At 32.4% G+C, this 22,083-nt stretch overlaps 1 protein-coding gene across 2 annotated transcripts in view; it reads right to left on the reverse strand.

Moving 5' to 3' along the window:
* Nucleotides 1-900: 900 nt before the first annotated feature.
* COL11A1 (collagen type XI alpha 1 chain) overlaps nt 901-22,083 on the reverse strand; it is a 219,223-nt gene continuing 198,040 nt past the window's right edge. For both annotated transcript variants that reach the window (XM_050778638.1, XM_050778648.1), the window contains 11 exons: nt 21,733-21,786; nt 13,932-13,985; nt 12,936-13,043; nt 12,329-12,382; nt 12,184-12,219; nt 12,038-12,091; nt 10,282-10,531; nt 6,659-6,771; nt 5,149-5,217; nt 3,143-3,376; nt 901-1,634 (listed from right to left, as the gene is read on the reverse strand). In XM_050778638.1, the coding sequence (XP_050634595.1) occupies nt 1,488-1,634; nt 3,143-3,376; nt 5,149-5,217; nt 6,659-6,771; nt 10,282-10,531; nt 12,038-12,091; nt 12,184-12,219; nt 12,329-12,382; nt 12,936-13,043; nt 13,932-13,985; nt 21,733-21,786 (1,173 nt within the window). In that variant the 3' untranslated portion in view covers nt 901-1,487. The remainder of the gene's footprint in view (nt 1,635-3,142; nt 3,377-5,148; nt 5,218-6,658; nt 6,772-10,281; nt 10,532-12,037; nt 12,092-12,183; nt 12,220-12,328; nt 12,383-12,935; nt 13,044-13,931; nt 13,986-21,732; nt 21,787-22,083) is intronic.

Here is a 22,083-nt window from a genome sequence, read left to right on the forward strand (position 1 = left end):
TCAAAAATAAAAGAAATTCTTTATGACAAATTTCACGTTTTAATTTCAATATTACAGGTATGTTCTTTTGTGATAAATTATCAGTTGAAACTGTTCCAGTGAAATCTGGTATCAATTAATTTAACACTTTATATAAGAAATAATAAAACATTTATTTTCAAGTCTTACATATATTACTTAAAATAGATACAAAATTCAGTTTTTAATTTTTAAATTGTATTGCTATTTCAAGCTACCTTAAAGTAAATACCTTAGTGGGAAAAAAGGTTTAGATTTTCCTGAATAAGTATGACTTAAAACAAATACTCTTAATAACAGTCCACCATATGTTATTTACTTAGAATTAGGTAGGTCAAATTATTTATAAAATTATCTTGAAAGGAAAAAAGTAATATTTGTCGGGCAAGTAAAATAATTTTCGAGACTGTTATAATATGCAACTTAGAATCAAATTCGAGAACTTGATTGATAAGAAAATCTAACATTGCACAAATTCATAAATAATTGCTTAATTTCCATCTTTAATATTAACCTGCATTATTGAAGCACACTGAAAACAATGAGATGAGATAAGGTAGAAAAAAATTATACATATGATCGTTTGCTTGACGGAAGCATTGATTTGTTAATATACTTTCTTACACATATTTCCCTGTCCAAAAGTATAAACTTGCTTGTTTTCCATATATACAAGTATCCTGTGAAATCCTGGATTCTGAGAAGAACAAGTTTGAGGTATAGCCTTGAATAAAGCATCAAAATGCGTAATATTTTTGGCTGAGATTCAGCAAAATGACTGTCGGCAGAGAAGAGCTGATCGGAGTGTGCTTCCAAAAGTCTTCCAGATTTTTGCCCTCTGAGAATTTTGTTGGCGACATCAAATAATTGAACTCTTCAACATCAATATATACAAAGGCATTTTATTATTAACCAAAGAGAGGGGCTTAGAGTCATCAGAAATTACAACTTTATTTTTTCATAATACATATATTTATTGCCATCAGAGTTCTGCAATTCTCATAAAATTAGAGTCAGATGGAATTCCGGGACATGTGCAAGTTTTGGAAATGGACACAGGTAACAGTATAGAACTGTACACAAAATAATTACAATTTATTAAACACACTGTTTTAGCACATCCTGGATGGATGAGAATGAGCACCATATTTTTTATGAATATATATTTTTCTCTTTTTGTTTTCTACAGCACCAAAGAAATTCAGATAGGAAAAGGAGAGATGAGAATTGGGAATCAAGAATCAGCCCTGTTTCCATCTTAGCCACACTAACTTATATCTTTATGATTTTCAAAGCTTTTGTCATGTGATTCTGCCCCCACAAGGGCATCGGTATCTCCTAAATGGTACCTGCATATGTAGCAAGTTGTTTTCTATACCATCCTTATTCAAAACTTGCATGTGGCACAAAATGGGTTGGTGGCACCAAGGTATATTTTCTGTTGATTTCATGTGTTCTTTGTCCTAATCTTAGCCAAGAAAACAAACGGCACCAACTTCAAATCCGAACTTCTGATTCTGATCACCGAAGTCATTGATCATGACATCAACAATAGGTACTTGATCAATTTTTGGTGTATTGATTTCAATGACAGTCTTTTCATAGCCTTTTCTGGACTGTAAAATAAAGCAGAAATAAAAAGTTACACAATCATTTAATATTTTTAAGTGCATCTTAATTTTTCTTAGGCTTCTAGTGGAGGTAAGAAGCTGAGAGAGAAGAGAATAGAAAAACAAATTTTCTATTATCTATATAATAATTCTTATTACTGAAATAGTTCTAAATTTTGAACATTGATTACTACATTTAATATTTAGCTATAATTACTTAACTATGATAGAGCTATATATTTCATAGTTAAAAAGAATCTTGAGTTAATAAACACAATATGAAAATTGATGTTGGTATTGAATCCTCATATATATATATATATATATATATATATATATTTTTTTTCTTTTTCTTTTTTGAGATGGAGTCTTGCTCTGTTGCTCAGGCTGGAGTGGAGTGGTGCAATCTCAGCTCACTGCAACCTCTGACTCCCAGGTTTGAGCCATTCTTCTGCCTCAGTCTCCCAAGTAGCTGGGTCTACAGGCATGTGCCACCATGCCTGGCTAATTTTTGTACTTTTAGTAGATGAGGTTTCACTATGTTGCCCAGGCTGGTCTTGAACTCCTGACCTCAGGTGATCTGCCCACCACGGCCTCCCAAAGTTCTGGGATTACAGGGGTAAGCCACAATATCCAGCCCCTCCTGTATAAATAATACATCTTTACCATTATAGTTAAGATATACATGGTCAAATTCTGTTACAGAAAAATTTGAATACAGGTTCAGAACTATAATGCAGAAAATCAAAAGTCAAAAAATTTCTTCTGCGATATGTTAATTTTATGAATATTTAACAATAAACTATATTGGAGAAGCTTTTCCCAACTCTTTCTCCATTCATTTGCTTTATTCTCTCTTCTTTATTCTACTTGCACTACACTCATTTTGAGGAAAACATGAACTTATTTATCTATAATTGTGACTTCTCTTTAGTCATCAATATTTGGCTAAAGCAATGAGCTTTTTAGGGCACCTATTTATTATTTTCTTACATAAAATCTTATGTATGTGAAAAAGGTACTTCTATAAGATAGAGATAACAATAATGATAGTGGATCTCAAACTGATATAGTACAAATTAACAAGTTTCTTATAAAAAAATATAGGGCTAAAAATTACTGATATTATAAATGGTGTAATAGTGATTCCTTTATCTGTCATTTTAAAATCACCAGTAAGGAGGCAAATGACATAAGGTTTTTTATTTTCTTTTTCATTTTAGGAATAACTGGCTGTGATAAGATTCAAATGTCAGGATTAATAAAATAACATAATCCAAGATTACCTTCTATTATGCCTTTAAAAATGTTTCAGAGTGTCTATGAGTGTAACTGTGTGTGTGTTAAGATTACTGGTTTCTCATATACCATAGTTTAACATGTCAGGATTAAGCATCAAATGTTAATAACAACTGACATCCATTTCACGAGAAAAATCTGGCTTAGGACCAATTGAAACGGTGACATATTGCCTCTCATCTCTGTGAAGGCAGACAAGCAGAACTTATACTCACCGCACAGCCATCATACAGTGCTTTGATGAAAGGGTTATTGTCATAGGACATCTCCTCATCATTCGATCCCAGGAACCGAAGGGCTTTGTCATAACTTCCTGATGACACATCATACCAGGCTGCTGACTGATGACAGTGGTAAGTGAAATTTTGCCGAGCAGAGGCAGTCAGAAGTTTCAGGAATGTCATTTGCACCATATTGATGGAATTTCCTTCAACATCTAAATATGAAAGCTAGGAATAAAGGAATAAAAAGGCACCTAATGACTCTTTTCCTCCTTTATGCTACCAAGAATAACATCATCGTCGACAGTGAACTGTGATGCCAGAAGCATGTAGATGAATCAAAAGTCCCATGTTAACCTAATTGAAAAAAGTGTACATTGAGGGTCAGAAGACCCAGAGACAGGATTTTGTGAATTGTATCCCACCTAAGTTACTGTAGCCGCTGCTTACCTTTGAAACAATCATGTTATCTCTATGTCTTAGTTTCCTAAACAGTCAACTCTATAAAAAATGCTTTAGTTTCCAAGAAATGTTTCAGTATATTTGTGCATCTTTTTGAAAAACAAATTGGTAAAATAATGAAACAATGAAAACCAAGGAATCTCAGAGTAATGCGAAGATTATCTGGTTTTATGATGTTTGTTTTTGACTATTCCTTTCAAACATTTCAAAATGTATCAGCTTTATCCAAATCTGTAAACATGTTCTTGCACTTTTCATTTTTGGGGCAATAGTTCTCAAAGGTTATTAATATTTTCAGAAATGCCTGTTTGTCTATTTTTAGATGATGTTTGTACTCAACATTGTATTGCTAGCACCAAGCATAATGTGCAAGACAAAACAAGTTAATACTTGTTGAGTCAATACTTATTCTGTAATTATAGCAGTAAAATAGTCTCAGTTGTAAATTATTAACAACTATCTCATATCATCTTTATAAATTGTCTTAGTTTTGATAATTAAAATATCTGAGTTCAGCTGAAACATATACACTTAAATTTGAAAAAAAAAAGTTAAGATGTTCACTTAGATTATAGATGAGGTTAATGTAAAGGCAGTTATCTGTTACTTTCTTCCTTAAAACAGATTTACTTAGTTCTTACTGAATAGCACATCAGATGATGAGTATTTTTGTGGGGTTGAAGAAAAAATATCTACTGGGAAAATTTAATCCACACAGATAGAGTTCTATCTGTATATATTTTTAAACTTATACAAAGATAATAATGTAATATGGATGTTTAATATGCAACTGGAAGACTATAATAGATAATTATAACTACAGTGGAGAGAGTCAATGAAAGTGGTTAATATGCATGAGTTTGTATAGAAATAATAACTATATAGTCATAAATGGAAAATAATAGCTTTTCAAAGAACATTAAACAACTGAATAATTATCTGCATAATTGGAAAACACTTTAAATTCAATAAATTCTAAATAAAATACTTTAAACACATGTATATGTTTAAACACTTTTTAAATACGAATTTAACTTTGACATCTAATCTTAAAATATCTTTAGAAAATTATTGAAATGAACTGGTAATTGTACAGAAATCTTTAAATTTGTGCCAGAACAATCAGAAAAGTTGCACATTCCAACTTACTGAAATGAAGAACAAAGAAGGAATTAGGTTTCAAGTAGATAGAAAATGAAATAATAGGAAGATATTAAGTAGATATTATATTCCTTATACCTGACATTTGTAACATAATCAATTTTTATGATGTTTATCTCAGGTACTTAATAAATTGCATGATTTGATCCTTGTTTTCAGTAAATTTAGCATATTTCCATTTACTTTTATACAAAAATGTTAGGTTGCTTTAAGATACCACAGTGGTCTAAGAGATATTAGGTGGAACAAACTAGAGACCACAGGGAATCCTCCTTTAGCATAATTTAGACTTTCACTTTTAAGGTCCAGAAATACATAATTAGAACTTCACTTCCTGAGTTTGTGAAAAACCATTTCATGTTGAGGTAATAACATACCAGTTTTCCCCTCTTAAACTCACTAAACCAACTTCCTGGTTTCTCTTTTGGCCATGATGAAATTCTTACCTGTTGTAAAGGAATAGAAAAGTTAGTAAGTAGGTGAAAATTTACAGTATAAACAGCATTTTTATAGACATATAATTCATTTTTAGTAAGACTGAGAAAATAAGGAGTTCTTAAAATCATTTTAAAATGATACAAATTAGATTATACAAAATGAGATAAAGAGAAAAATTTGAGATAGATCCTGTAAATTCTATGCAGTGAAGATTGAGCCATTTCCTTTTTGTTCTCTTCATCGGCTCTAAAGGAAAAGGGGAAAGATGACCTGGTAAAGGCATACTAAGGGTTGCAGGGGACATTGGTGGAACACTCAGAAACCCTTTGCAAAGGAAATCCTCCAACTGTCAGTCAGTGTCATCAAGCAAGGCAGGTACCGTCTTCACTCCATAGCCAAGGAACATGTTTGAAAATACTTAGACAGTAGCTAAGGAGAGATGCTATGTGAAAGGCATTGACTGGAAACAACCCGAATCATTCCCTGCTGGTTAGAATATTTAGAATCTTTTATAGATCTGCATTTATTATTCCGCTTTGTGAAGAACAGCAAAGGGTATATAAGTCCTCACAATAGGGAACTTGAGTTATCTGTGTAAGAAACGGCATTTTCTATTTTTCCACATTTCTCTGGAGGCTATGATAGCTTTACTGTGCTTCATCACATGCCAAGTAGGGTTGGGAGATGGAAGTTGTTTTTTCTCCTGCCCTTACTACCCACTCTTTCCTCAGAAACTTAATTTTTCTCCCAAAACCATTAGTCACACATAAAGCTACTTGTTTTGCATTAAGGAGTTTCTATGCCTCTATTGTCCACATCATTTACTAGGAAGAATGAGATTTATTACATGAATACCAATAAAGACAAAATGTCCCACTGATAAAATGTTTGGAGAATATTGTTATGCTTGTGAATAAACTTTCTTTACATTAATGATTTGCATTTAGCTTTGAAGATAGAACTCAGTATACTGGTAATACTGTTAGGTAAAAATTAAATAATTTGTTTAAAGGAGCTAAATATTTAAAAAATATGTAAGTGCAGAAAAGACTTTTGTTGTATATAAAAGATTAATTCTTTATAAAATTAGATATTTTGGGTGTAATATGCAGCTGTGAGGTCTATGATGTGGTAATTGGGCAGAAGAACACTATACAGGCACTAAAATTTGAGATTCAGCTGTGCTGTGTCATGGAAAGCCATAGAATTTTTGAGAGCAAGCAGGTGCAGAAAGAATACATCTGGGTAAAAAATAAAGAAGAGAAGTATTTGTTAACTCTCTGCATCAATTTGGTGCTTATTCATGTTTATGCAAATGAAGTGCTCTAATTATTCTGTAAGAAAAGCAGATAAATGAAAATATGACAGTATAATTTTCCTGTTTAGTTCAATATTGCAAAACATGGCAGGAACTGTCAACATTCACCACCAAAACAGATTGGTACTTACTCCCTCAGATTTTTTGTCTGGATAAATGCAAGTCTCACCACCAGATGTGAAATTACAGTAAACTTTGAAGGAATCTCCTGAGCAACCTTGGTTAGGATCAATCCAATATTCACCTAGAAGGCAGCAAAAAATATGTCATATAAAAATGCATTGACATCATTGTTGAATGCATTAGATATCAAATTTTGTTAGAAAGAGAAATAGGAAAAATACATGTTAATAGATCTTTTCCCTTTTAAGCTTTTGGGTATATTGGGGTATGTTTTTTAATAGAAAGTGATACTTTCTCTTGTCTGCCTCAAAGCTTTGCAGATGCCCCATATATTCTACCTGGAATACCTTTTTAAAATTCTTATCATGCCTATCACTTTTTGGTTTCAGCTTAAATATCATCTCCTCAAATATTAACATTCCATTTATCCCTGTGTAATAAATTGTATGCATATTGAAATAAGACATACTTGACTCCAAATCTCATAAGTATTATTTACTACTTAAATAATCTGAGTAGTATAATCAATATATTTTCTTCCTAGTTTATTCATTTGTAACAATGGAGGTGATGTCGGATCTACTTAGCCTTAGGGATCAAACCTCTGCCTTATTTTATATATATAAAAAAACTTCTTGCAATAAATGTACTCGCTCTTTGAAGGGGGTCGTAAGAAGAACTACTTTATATATTTTAATGCAGCCTGCTATTAATGCTATTGCTGAAGTGTTGCAGAACACATTTTATCATGTGAATAATCATCGCCATTCATTTGGTGTTACGTGAGTAAGCATTGAAAATAGTGGGAGTCGCAAAGTTATTCTTTAGATAACTGACAATATGGTTTTAGTTAACAAGAGTTACTAGGAGTGAAAAGTGATATACATGTAAACATTACTTTGCTTCCCTCTGTTGGTGCTCAGAAAATGCTACCCCAAAGTGAAAGCCTATGAAGCAGTTTTTCTCTGACCTCTGCCCTCCTGTCTCTCATCCCTCATTCTCCCCTGAGGCAAGTTATAGAAATTAGAATCCCTCCTCCCCAAAGTGGGTCATAGAAACCAGAACCCCTTTTCTGCAACGCCAGCTATAAACCCTAAACACATTACTCTAACTGTTACAGTAGGTAGTCAGTCAGACATAAACAGGGAGGGAGAGTCCCGCCAACCCCACCAGGAATGTCAGGCGACCATCAGATGAAGGCCAGGCGGTTGTTAAACTGTCTCGCTAAAATAATAATTGGTTGCAGTTGGTGCCAGGGAATGGCCGTCTCCCTTTCCCTCATAGAAAACACCTGAAACTAGTGACCAGCAGCTTCTTTATATGATCTCAGGAGGTGGGCTAGTGGGCTCAAGCATGCACACTAAGACGCAAATGGTTGGAGTTTGACTGGTAGATAACCTTCCTCTGGGAACACTCAACAGGTAAGGGAAAAATGCCTCAAGTGAGCATGCGCACAACTCCAGTGAACACAAGGTGTGTGTGGCCCCTCCAAAGTACTGACAGCCCCCTGCCCTTGCAGACAGCGCACCCCAAGGGAAAATCAGGGGTGAAGAGATGCAAACCTCAGAAACATACCAATAGAGAAAACCCCAAGTCAAAGGTCAAACCACACACTTGAATCCCTCAAGACGACCGCTTGACCCTCTTCCAAGTGCACTTTCTTTCATTCCTGTTCTAAAACTTTCTAATAAACTTTCACTCCTACAACCCTTAGTATGGCATATGGATTTGCCACTGCTGACATAACCTTCACCCACCTTTCTATGTAACAGTTGGCCGTAAAGTAATTAAAACCTTTATTCCAGAGGGGTTCTACCCTGTACTTGGGAGGATGAAATGCTACAATACAGAGGCCAGGGAGAATCTGAACAGAAGGCCTTACTAGGTTTCCCTACTCAGATTAGTACCATTAGCTCATACCCTTTTTTTATCCAATATTATATTGCATTTCTACACAGCTGTCCCTGCCTTATCGAACCTAAGCATAAAATCAGACAGCTTCCTCTGTATCTTTGCAGCTTGAATCTGAAGACTCCTACGTCATGTTAAACTATAATCAAATACATTTTTAATACTTTTCTCTTGTTAACCTCTTTTTTTCTTATATAGGGGTGGCAGCTTTGACCTTTATACTGAGAAGGAAAGGAATCAAATTATTTCTACCTTATACTTCCAACTGTTTTTCATCCTGCCACTTCATTTTAAATATTTGAATTACATAAGTCCACTGGCTATGAACTTTTAATGTTTTAAAAGCTCAAATTGCTTATCTTGGTGCTGGAACTCTAAAAAATGCAGTATCAACCTGCTTTATCTTCTGCTACTACTTGTATATAAACAGGAAAAGTATTCTAACAGTCACATAGCTTTAATATGTTTTTTAACAAAAACATCTACATTTTTTCAGATTACACCATTAATATACTCATGTCTGAAACAAATTAGAATTCTCAGGAAAAAAAATACAAGGAAATAAAAAATCATCTAAGATTTTACCAAGTAGAGATAACCACTGTAAATCTTTGATATTTCTTATATGGTTTTTAGGAGTATATAACATTGAATTATCTAAATCATCTAAATCCTTTGCTTAAATAATACCAGTTAAAAGTAAATCTCCTTATAAATCACTAAACTAAATGTATCTTTTTCAGATAAACATATTATAAACATGAAGATGTCAGATACCAGTTTGTATAGGAATACTAATAATTACCTGTGTTTTACCTTTAACAGGTGTGCTTAAGATTAGAAGATTTTTGTGACATCCTTTTTTATGCCGGCTGTTTTTGAACTACACTGAATTTTTCTATCTGCATTGAGTTACTTAGATCACAGTTATAACTGTCATTATATGACTGGTAGTGCAAAACGATATTTTCTGCTGAGTAAAGGGGAGACAAAATAGTTCAACATAAAGTGGGAAATTTAAAAATCAGATGAAGATCTGCCCCTTGCTACTTTAATAATTGTATAAGTTTAGTCAACTAACTTAACATACCTGAAACTCTTTCTTTCTCTGACCAATAGGTATATAAAGGTTTTGTCAAAGAGTTGGTATGATAAATTATCCTAATTGTTATTAGTGAGTAAGAATTCACAGTTGTTTGGAATATCTGTGGATGAGTTAAAGATACATTTTTGCTCCAAGCTATCCAAATTCTTAAATATTCGGTGTACCAAATCATTGCTAAACCGATAGATCAAATGTACATCAGTTATGCTATTTACATATATCCATATTATTCATACTAATCTAAAATACTAATCATATTAATGTAAGTATTTACATTAACATGAAGTTAGTAATCATATTACAATATACACATGTGTGTATACACAATATCTATTCTGTGATAGTTATTACAAGCAAAGTACATTTGTGTTAGCTCTAAACATCCAACAATGATCTTGTCATAGTTTAATAAAACCTTATTTAACAGACAAGGATTTTCCAAAGCAACTCTTGATTTATACAGTATAAATGATTTTTTTCTGTCTAGAAGAGAATTAACTGTTTCGTTTTATTTAGAGACTGTATTAAACATTTAACTAGAATAAACGAGCTGACAATGCACCTCAGAAACTCAGAGGCTCGGTACATTTGCTTTGTCATGTATTATTAACATACCATCTGGGAAGTCAGGATGGCTGAGTTGCAGGTCTTTACAAGTTCGGGCTGGATTGGTCTGAGTACCCATAGGAAATTTCATATGCTCGATGTCTTGTTTCAGGGAATTGAGGGAACCAAATATTTCTTCCATTCCATCTGAGTAATCAAGAATATTATCATCTGCATCTGCTTGCATGCCTTCAGTATGTCTTCTCGTTTTTTTGGAGGACAAGATTGGTAAAGGCTGAATGACTTCTCCAGGTGGACCCTGTGAAGAAGAAAATATGAGTGCAATTGTTTCATAAGGTGGAATATTCTGCAGATATTAATTAATACTGGTTATGTTTTTGTTATAAGAAATTAAAGTTGGTTTAACTTTTCAGTAGCTACAAAATTTATGCTATAGGATAAGTTTATAAATATATAAATGTCATAGATTCTTCTATGATGAACTTGGTGGAAATACTGAGGTAGGTGAATAAGTTAGATGACTTCTCGCCCTTTATGTACACAATAATATAGCACAGATTTGTGTAGATATGTTATATATGTTAGTCTCTTGTTTATTAATTAGTCATCATTTATATGCCCTAACTCTACAACTAGATTGTAAAGTCTCTGAGGATTAGAACAGCACTTTAAAGCTATTGCGCTCTTAACTATTATATTTGATAATTTATATTATAAAACATTAAACTTTAAAAAATATGTACACATTAGTTTGCTTCAAATACGTGTGACTTAAATCATTATAAATGTACAAACTTAAAATAAATGCAACCAGACTTGAATTCACATTGCGAGCAGAGCTATAGCAAATAGTTATCATATTGTCATGGGTTGAATTGGATCCCACGACAATTTGTAATGTTGAAGTCCTAATTCTCAGTATCTCAGAATGTAATCCCATTTGGAAATACAGTCACTGAAAATATAATTAGCTACCATAATGTCACTAGAGTGGGCCCTAATCCAATGTAAGCGATATTCTTATAAAAAGGAGAAGTTTAAACACAGATACACCCAAAGAGGGAAGATAATGTGAAGAGACAGGGAAAAGACAGCCACCACAAGCCAAGAAGAGAAGTGCAGAACAGATCTTTCTGCCATGGACCTCAGAAGGAACCAACACTGTTGACACCTTGATCTAGGACTTCTAGCTTCCAACACTGGGAGACAATACATTTCTGTTGTTTGAGCCACCGACTCTGTGGTACTTTGCTATGGTAGCCCTAGCAAACTAGTATACATATAGTTGGAAAGATTTTAGCTCAAGAAAGAAGAATAACATTTCTTTCACATGGATCTATATTTTAATTCTACCATTCAATTAGTTATGTGAAGCCTAGAACATTTTAGTATTAATAAGTGGTAGCTATTACTATTGCTTTTATTAGTATCCTTATAAATGCACTAGGAAAAAATGTGAAGCATCTGAATTTTTGTCATTATTCCTAGAGTCAAGCATAAATGTATCTTTATGGCATAAAATAAGTTGGTTTCAGTAATGTGACAAAATAGTATATGGATCTCTTGAAAAATTAATAAAAACAAGGCTATAGTATATAATTAGGGTATTTATATTTGAACAGTGAAATCAATTAAAATTTAAGTCTTGGCATGTAGACTTGATTATGTAAATGATATAATGTTTCCTATAAAATCAGCACTTTTGACAGAATGTGCTTTTTTTCTATCTTATAAATTCAGAGAAATCATTGGCAGCTTCCAGATGCGAATTATCAGAATATCACTCTTGTTAACATGTACTTACCGGAGGCCCAGGAGGCCCTGGAAGACCACTGTCACCTTTCTGGCCAGCGGGTCCCTGTTAGAAAGAAGAGAGAAGACATAAATAAAGAAGAGGCAATTAAATAGGTTTCAATCAAAAATTAAATTGTCAAAGGGAAAAGTACTTACAGTAGAGCCTTTGTTACCCTTTGGGCCTTGAGGACCCTAGAAAATGCAAAGGCAAAAGCACAGATAAAAATCTGGAGCATTTGTGTCTCTTTGTTATATTTGTAACTTAACCCTACCTTATAAGGTTATTTTGTCTTGTACTTACTGGCAAGCCTGGAGGACCAGGTGGACCTAATGGACCAGCAGGACCAGGAATTCCCTAGAGAGAGAATCAGCCAATGTAAAGGGATTTCCTCAGCTATTTCATTTTCATGTTTTCATAACGTTTTAACATTTTCATAACAGCATACACTGTAAAATTTAGAGTATGCAAAAATATTTATGAATGGCTTAAACATTTTTCCATGGTGAATCTAAAAATTAACTTGTGCAAAATAATCGGAATTTTTCCTATGTTGCTACAATATCAATGAGGTTTTTCTTTTAAATCTATGTGTGTATATGTGTATATTCCTTTATCCCTCAGAATATGATTTACAGGTGATGGGAATTTATTACATGTTGGTTTAAATAATACTCAACTGTAATTTTTATGGTTTCTAACTTAAATATTGTAAAATTTATTTGCCCTAGGGCTGAATACAAATATCTTTTTAAGAACATTACTGACTTAAACAAATTAGAATTAAGACACTCTAAATTCTTTCTTTGATCATACTTAAAGGACTGTGTGTGTGTGTGTGTGTGTGTGTGTCTGTGTGTGTGTATATTATTGGAAATGAGTAGAAAAAATAACCTGTATTTTTACTCACCCCATCCCCTTTTGCTCCTGGAGATCCTTGAGTTCCAGGGAGCCCTCGGTCACCTTTTTCCCCTTGTTCTCCTGGAGGACCAATCAGGCCAATTAAACCAGGATGTCCCTTTGAAAGGCAGAGAAAAAAGTTATAACATGTGCATTACTATCTTCATAAAATTTTAGTTATAAAATATTTGCACATTAAATTTCTAAAGCATAAAAATGAACAATGCTGATAAAACAACATTAAATAACCCTTCTGAATGAAATATACAGTTAAAAATCTCCTCATCACCTAACTGGATCTTTTACTGCTTACTTTAAGTGAGGGCTTTATTAAGCATTGGAAATAATACAAAACAAAATGCTTTCTAAAAATATCATTTTAAGTACTCCATTTGAGGAATCTCTCAACCAATAATGACCATCTATAATATTAGTTGAATAAATAACAGAAAACTCATTATTTTAATAAGTATCTCATTTAATATGAAATAATTTCTATTCTTCAGAGACTCTGCAGTCTTTAAAAGGCATTTGAAGATTTAAAAATAATCCAAACAATAATAATACCATTTTTAAACAGGCTCATTTCTCTAAGTACTTGGTGCAACTCAGCATAAATTATAGGAGAGCAAATTAGTATTTGAAAGATATTTCTAGTTTAAAATTTTTATTTTCACATTTAAAAACATAAAAATAGATATTTTGTTATTCAGCCTGTTTATTTTCTGAATAGTTATTTTAGTATAACCATATGCTTTCTCCATATGGTTGCTATAATGGAAACTTGAGAAGATATAGCACTGAATTCTGTCACATTTTTCACTATTTGCATATTTTCTCCCCTCTAAATACATCTGGGAAACTAAGGATTGAAGCTTTTTTCAGGGTTAGAATGATGAAGATATTGGTTGACATTTTCTTTTTGAATGATTTTAATCTGCAAAAGCAAGGCTATTAGTATATAAAAGCATATTCTTTTATCAATAACACATTCTTTCATTCTCACCTTTTCACCCTTGGAGCCAGGGTCACCTTTGAGACCAGGTAAGCCAGGAGGTCCCTAAATAATAAAAATAAATAAATAAATAAAAAATAAAATAGAATAGGTATGAATTAAAGAATCCTATGATTAGTCACAGACCTAGTTTGGTTTTGAAAAGACGGAGTTGAAAATAATAATGATTAATGTTGCTTTATTTTTAAGGCTTCTAAGTAAATTTACATATTTAAAATGCTATGGTTTAATTTGTAACCATAATATTGATAATTTTGATTAAATGAATGTGAAGTTAGAAATAGAACATGGTTATATGGGTTTTCAGTTAAGAAGAAAGTGTCAGTTTTTAAGTACACTAGTTTCAGAAGGTATTTCCAAATTATATATCCAGTCAAACATTTTTATGTTACACAAATTTAAAAGGTTATAATATTTTTAGTACAATTTTTGAAAACTCAATAAGCTTTTGACCGTCAATAGATCTTTGATAACCACAGGAAAAAAATTAGACAAAATTTTAATACACTGTTTGGTTTGTATTTAAGTAATAACCTCTATTTGTATATGTTAGAATGGTTGCCTAATATTCTATAGAATAAGAAGATAATTCCTATATATACTAAATTAAAACATGGAACTCTGTAATTCTTCTAGGCCATGGCCAATTTTCTGAATTCTGATCTCAATTCTTATTCTTTGTTCTCTTGAAATTAGATGTCTTTCACTGTGATTACTGGAGAGAGACATATACTAAGAACACTTAATAATTCCAATAAAATATTGCATGTATATTACTCATGAAGAAGTTAGAGACCATAACTATTAATTTCTCTAAGTTAAACTATACAACGTTACAAACTACATCAAGATGGTACTTTCAGTTGCAATTTCTAAATTGTAACTCATATCTAAATGATTTATGAAATTAATAAAGAAATTTATTTTTTATATAAATATACTTCTATTTCAATAATTTAACTTTTTTAATAGTCCCAGACTAAGACATTTATCTTTTTGACTTATATTTCTATGAAAATTATGGCATGACTTTAGCAACTAACTCTGTCCTGCCTCCCAACCAAAAAAATCTTCATACTGATGACTTTCGAACAAACTGCATTATCTACAAATTGTTGTACTCTAGCCCAGGCACAATCGCTCACACCTGTAATCCTAGCAGTTTGAGAGCCTGAGGTGGGAGGATCGCTTGAACCTAGGAGTTTGCAACCAGCCTGGGTAACATAGCGAGACATTTTGTCTCCAAAAAAAAAGCAAAAACTAGAATTAGTGGTGTACACCTGCTGTCCTAGCTAATTGAGAGGCTAAGGCAGGAGGGTCACTTGAACCCATGAGTTTGAGTCTTCAGTGAGCTATGATCACACCACTGCACTCCAGCATGGATGACAGAGAACAGCCTGTTGCTAGAAAAAGTAAACAAAACAAAAAAACACACCACACTAACAAACCAAATTGTTGTACTACAATTTTGAAGACAACACAAAATACAGTCCTTGTTGTGAAAGTATACAAGTGAAACTACGCAGGCAACAGATGCTGTTGGAAGTGAAACTGAGGCTAAAAAAACGATTTATTTGTGACTCGTGAAATTAGGGCCACGATAACCTAAATATGTCACTACTGCTTGCCACAAGTAAGGCACCCAGCAACAAAAGCAAACTGTTCATACGGTTTCTCTATGAATTAGAATTGTTTTGATAGAATTGAATTTTCTCGATTATAATTTCAGTAATAATTTTCATCATGGCTCTATGACAGCAAATTGTTTTAACTTTTTACCAACGTACATCATGGGTCACCACTACTGTATCTTCTACAAGGCTACCATGAGTAATATTTTCCTCTATCTGGAAACACTCTATTTCTTCAGTGTAAAAAAGCACATTATATCCTGGTCCATAATTTTTGTGAATTTAAAGCATTAAGAACTATGGATCTGATCCAAGCAGTGTGATGCACTAGGAAAAGTATAGGTTCAGAATAGGATAGGTCTGGCATAGAAACCAAACTCTCTTCTTAGCTACTTAAATTAATTGGACAAATAGAGCTTCAGTTTTCTCATCTACAAGCTGGGGACTACAAGTCCTGTCTATGTCATAGAGTTGCTACATGAATCAGGATGGGCCTCCCTATTCCTTTGTTTCTGAAGCCTGCTTCTCAAACTGAAACTGTGAACATCAGGAAAGAGCAAGAATAGTGTTAATATAAATTAGCGCTTGTGTAACAATGGTATTTTGGACTATTATTAGATATATTTATGTTTTCAAATTCAGTTAATTCTCTAAGTATTAAAATGGACAATTTCCCTATATTATTCAATTAACAACAGACAAAAGTTATTTTCAAACAAGCATATGCAGTTTTAAGTGTGGATATACTTAATAATAATCTTCTAATAAGGAGAAAAATACTAATCCTCAGAGTCAAATTTATATGAGTTTAGTTACATTCTCTTTTATATAAGAATAAACAATCATCCCGCCCTGTTAAATCTCAGACAAAAAGATCACAAGGAAACTAGCAAATTCATTTTTGAGTAATAGTGATCTCCCCATTATCTGGCGCTTTGCTCGCCACAGTAAAAACTGTATAAACAGTGAAGCATAATACAAATTTGAATTATTATCATTAGTTTTAGATAAGCTACAGATAAATACCTATCAACTTTTTCATCCCATTCTAATAGAAAAAACTAAAATGGCAAAAAAAGAACTACTAGTGATTCTAATTGCTCAGGCTTAATGAAATATATTAGACATTATTTGTGTTTTGAATGCATTAAAAATCCTTTCCATAAATATTATTCATGAAGAAGTTAGAGATAATGAGTACTAATTTCTCTAAGCTAATAATCTCTCATAACATTACAAACTACATCTAAAGATGAATTTGCCAAATAAAATCAGTTTTTATTTTCATCAGCTGGAAATAGAAATTGGTATGATATTGAGAGCAGTTATAAATAACCCTCTGAACCTGAAACAGATCAAAAACATCAACTCTGCATATAAAAATGTTATTCTAACTATACATATTTTCTATTTTTCTCTTTCGGATATTGTAAATTGAACACCCCCAGGGAAATACATAATTCATAAGTAATAAAGTGAAAAGGAAAACAGGGATGATACATTCTTAAGTGTCTAGAATACACAAGCAAACATTTTCCCCTGCAGTATTATGCTTTCTGGAATATTTGCTTTGATCTGCATTTCAAAACTCTAGTTCATTGAAATTTAAAGAAACTGCAAATCCTACACTTTATTTAAAAGACGAAATTGTGGAATAATATTTAATCTGGTGAAAACCAAATGCTTTGTTTAAACCTTTTTAATCATTATGGAATGCTACCCATATCACCCTTGTCTACAGATAACTTAAATGTAGCATTAAAGAAATAAACTCTAATTCAGTATCCCGTCCTATCTTTTAAGTTTTTATTGTTTAAAAAATAATGCTATCAGATACTTATCATTTTATTATCAAAAGCAGAAATGTGTGATAATACTAAATAATCTTGTTTGAACATAAATGCTAAATAATTTTTCAGCTGCATTAAAACAAATAGAATCTTAAGAGAATATGAAACAAAACAAAATAAAAGCTTAAAACTAAGACAGATGTTAATTCTGACTTCAAAAAATCAAATACATTCTAATTTTTAAAGTAACTAAATTATTTCAATTTTGACTTTGTATCAGAGGGTAGAATTTAGACATCATCATTCTTCTCTTTAAAACACTCAATTGGTGAGGCGTGGTGGCTCAAGCCTGTAATCCCGCACTTTGGGAGACAGAGGGGCATGGATCACTTGAGCAAAGGAGTTCAAGACCAGCCTGGGCAACTGTTAAAAACCTATTTGTAGTAAAAATGCCAAAAATTAGCCTGGTGTAGTGGCACAAGCCTGTAGTCCCAGCTAATCAGGAGGCTGAGGTGGGAGGATCACCTAAGCCTAGAACAAGGTTGTAGTGACTCGTGATTGTGCCATGGCACTCCAGCCCCAGTGACAGAGTGAGACTCTGTCTCAATAAAATAACTAACTAACTAACTAAATAAATAAACGAAACATTCAGTCTTATTCCCATTTAATGTTGGTTGACTACTAAAATAGCAGTATAATTCAACCAATACAAAATTCTATTGAAATTTTGAAAAATCCTTTAAGAAACCCTAATAAAATTATACTGACTCTAACAGAGTTCCACTTAAAAAAATAAACTCGAATAGAATTCTTTATATAGGCTCATCACCATCCTTAGCTTTTGATTAGCTTCCATATGTGCTATTTATCTTTTTTGTTTGCTGGAGTGCAATGATGTGATCTTGGCTCACTGCAACCTCCGCCTCCCAGGTTCAAGCTATTCTCCCACCTCAGCCTCCCGAGTAGCTGGAATTACAGGTGTGAGCCACCATGCCCAGCCCATCTGTGCTATTTGTCAAACTTCAATTCCATACGGTGATCTAAGTACACATTTGTGTTGTGTGTGTGTGTATGCCTATACACATATACAAATGTAAGTCTGTTGAATTTATGTTCATAAACAAGTTTTTTACCATGTGAAATATGTACTTTTTAAAGCAAAAAATAAATACTATATCATATCTGACTCTAGGAGAGCTGATAGCATAGTGTGGGTAGACACCAAGCAGAAATCATTTTAAGAGTCTAAAAAATTAGTTTGTTGTACTCTATTCCAAAGAATTTCATATCCAGAAACTTCCTATAAAATTGTTAAACTTATCTATGTGGGTAATGGATGCTCTGTTAGCTATTTCAATTGTCTAAATAGGCAGCTGCCAATCTGGAGAGATGAAAGTAGGTAAGTTGTACTTACTGAACAGCTAAGTTGTATTTAAAAGTTGGGGAAAAGGGGAATGTCTTGGTAGCTTTATCTCACCAGTAGAAACAATACAGTAGGTAGTTACAGGCAGCTTCTAGAAGGGGAAAAGAGACCCAATAGGTACTTGTGGAAATCCAGAGATAAGCAAATTGAAGCCTGTGTAGATTTGGATATGGGTGTGAATATATGTTATAATGAGGAAAAAAATCATCATGGAGAAAGTATTATTATTATAGCTTTCATACAGATTAATTCAGAGATTAATAGAAACCTCTATGAATTTCCAAATCTCTGTTAGTCTCACAGCCACTGTGTTATCCACACTTGAACCTCTCTGTTCCTTCTTTAATAATCACATCATGTTTCTAAACAGGGAAGGGTCCCTAGAGGAAATGACATTTAAATGGTCCGACTCTGTGTATATCTAGTATCCTCTGCTTGAGTCTATCATAGTACTTAATATGTTAACACTCTAACTTTTGTACAAAAATACAAGGTATTTTTGTATAAGTATAATTGTATTTGATCTCTTCCATTTGCTTTAATAGTCAACAACTTTTGCATAAGGTTTATTGATGATACACATCATGAATGAGGTCGAATTTAGTTACTTTCCACTAAGAATATAAAATTGATTGTTTTTCAAAATATTTATCATTATTTCATTATTTCATTTATCATTATATCATTATTTCATTCATTTAGTGATTCTTGATTTGGTGTTACTCATGCTAATTGGTGATATAAAAGTGATTTACAAGCAATTCATTTAATTAACCTAAGAACCCCATGGGTAGAAGATATCCATATCCCAATGTAACTCACATAAACTTTAGAAATATCATTGGATAGAGGCTAGCAATATTCCCATTTTATAAATGGGAATATATAAATGAAGAATATATAAATATATAATATATATTTAAATATATGTTTACATATATATTATATATTTTTATATATAAATGAATAATATATATAATTTTATATATATACACATATATACACACATATATACACACACACACACAAATGAAGAACTTAAAGCTAAAAAAAAAAAAAAGTAATGTTCCTAAAGTCATCCACCAAGTAAGTGGTAGTGCTTGTTTCTGAACCTGAGAGTTTGGCTCTAGAGTCGATAACCTTAACTAGTAACCATAATAAGGTACTTCTCATTCTGATTTTAAAATTACCTACTAAAATAGATCTTAGTTGAGTTGAAAGGCTCATTGAATTGCCATAAACGGCATTTTGAAGATGATTTCTCTGCCCATCCTCACCTCATGAAGAGTAAGTAGCATTTTCATTGAGATTAGATATCACACATCAAGACTAACTAAAGCTACGAAAAAAAAACTACACATTATATTCACATCGTAAGTACTCTCCATAAAACAAGCAGTCAGAATGGAATGTGCCCATGCAGCCCACTTCTGATGCTTATCATTCTGCTTTAGCTAAAGGATTTGGAAATTATTCTGTCCTCTTGCACTGTAAACTCACATTTATTTAAGAGTCAAAAATACAAAAGTTTGTATGCCGAATCAGGTGGTATGTCAGAAGGTTTTATTTTTAATATTAGCTGAAGAAAATCTCCAGCATGGTGCTTTTTATTTCATCTGCAGAAAGGTCAAAATATTTACTGGAAAATCTGAAATAACAAGAAAAAAAATCCCTGGCAAATTTTAGAGTGACATTAAGGCAAGGCATTTTTTTCCTTCCAGGCTCTGACTCTGGGCAGTTATGAGTTTATCATATCTAAGGAGAATATTCCTAAGTAATGATACAGATGTGGAGCTGATCCTGCTTCAATCAGTGCCCTTTTCCTAAGCTGGAGGTAATGGGCAGCACTGATCATCTCCTGCTTGAAATCTACCAAAATTTGATAACTTTTATCTAATTACTAAATAAATGATCTTTAAATTCTTCAGTGAAAGTTTAAATAATCTCTTTAAAACTTATGAAATATTTGGTAGGTATGCTAGAGGAAATTGCTGTGGCATCTTTGTTGAAAGGAATAACCAAAATTCTTCCTGAATGAATTGTGAATCCCAGTTGTGATGGCTTTGTGCGTATGTTTCTATCTCTGAGATAATTAATATATTTATGATAAGAGGCATTTGAATGCATTTTAAAATATATAGAAGGACTTGACTAAACTAATACTCATCACACTTACAGAGTGCTATATGTATCATTTGCCATTTTGATTAATCACTTCACACTTAACTATTACTGGATAATGACACTCAAAAATCTCTACCATAAGAAATCTATATATAAAACAAATAAGTCACCTAGTAAGGAATTATTTTAAAGGGCAAGTCTTTTATTCTCACTTTCTGCCCAAATTTGTATCAAGAATAGCTCTGGATCCTATAATAAACTCCATCTATGAATAATATCCTAGTCAACAAAATTCTTTATTGCATTTCTCAAGCATGTTGTTTGCACACAGACTTAATGATAGTGACCAAGCTTCACTGTTACAGTAGCCATATCTTTTTTTCACTGAGATTTATTGTTTTATATTTCAGCCTGTATGACTCACGAAGAGAACAATTTATTTTGTCAAAGAATCACTGTATGCTGGTGCCAGCATACTTTTTAAAGTTAAATGCCAGGAAAATAAGTGTAACTGCAAGTGTTTTAGGGAACTATCCAGACTAGGAAAAGCACTGGCTGGATCATTAGTGGCATTTCATTCAGAGTGGAAATATTTTTTTTCATCCAACGTGCATAAGAAAGAAACAAATCTTCTGATCAAGTGGTGTATTTTCCATATACCTATCAGTTAGGATTACTTTCCTCTGAGACAAAATAATATACTTCTTGGAATATTAGAAAAAATACAAACCTATTTATAAGCTAAAGTGTCAAAAATTCTAGCTAATAGACAATTTTGTTTTAGAAATTCTCACTATTTGAATGACTGAAAAGATCTTACTCACCATAGGACCAGGTGGTCCATCTTGGCCTGCAGCTCCAGGGAGACCTTGTTCTCCCTAGAGAAAATAAAAATGATTGATTTTTAAAATTAATAAAAGAATACATATTTATTTCTTTATTTAAAATTTTAGAAATACGATAAGAAAACAAAGCAAATATCACCCATAATTTCTGCCACATGGAAGACATCTACAAATATTATAAATAATTTTGTTCCTTTACTACGCATATATGTCTATATTCACATACACACAAATATATATATAAGTGTATATATAAACATTTCAAATCATTGAAATTTTAAAATTTAGTTTTCTATTTTCTCTTTATAATATAAGTTAGTGTTTCACCAT

The sequence above is a fragment of the Macaca thibetana genome, chromosome 1 (genome assembly GCF_024542745.1).
Source record: "Macaca thibetana thibetana isolate TM-01 chromosome 1, ASM2454274v1, whole genome shotgun sequence".
In the NCBI taxonomy this organism is placed as follows: Eukaryota; Metazoa; Chordata; class Mammalia; order Primates; family Cercopithecidae; genus Macaca; species Macaca thibetana.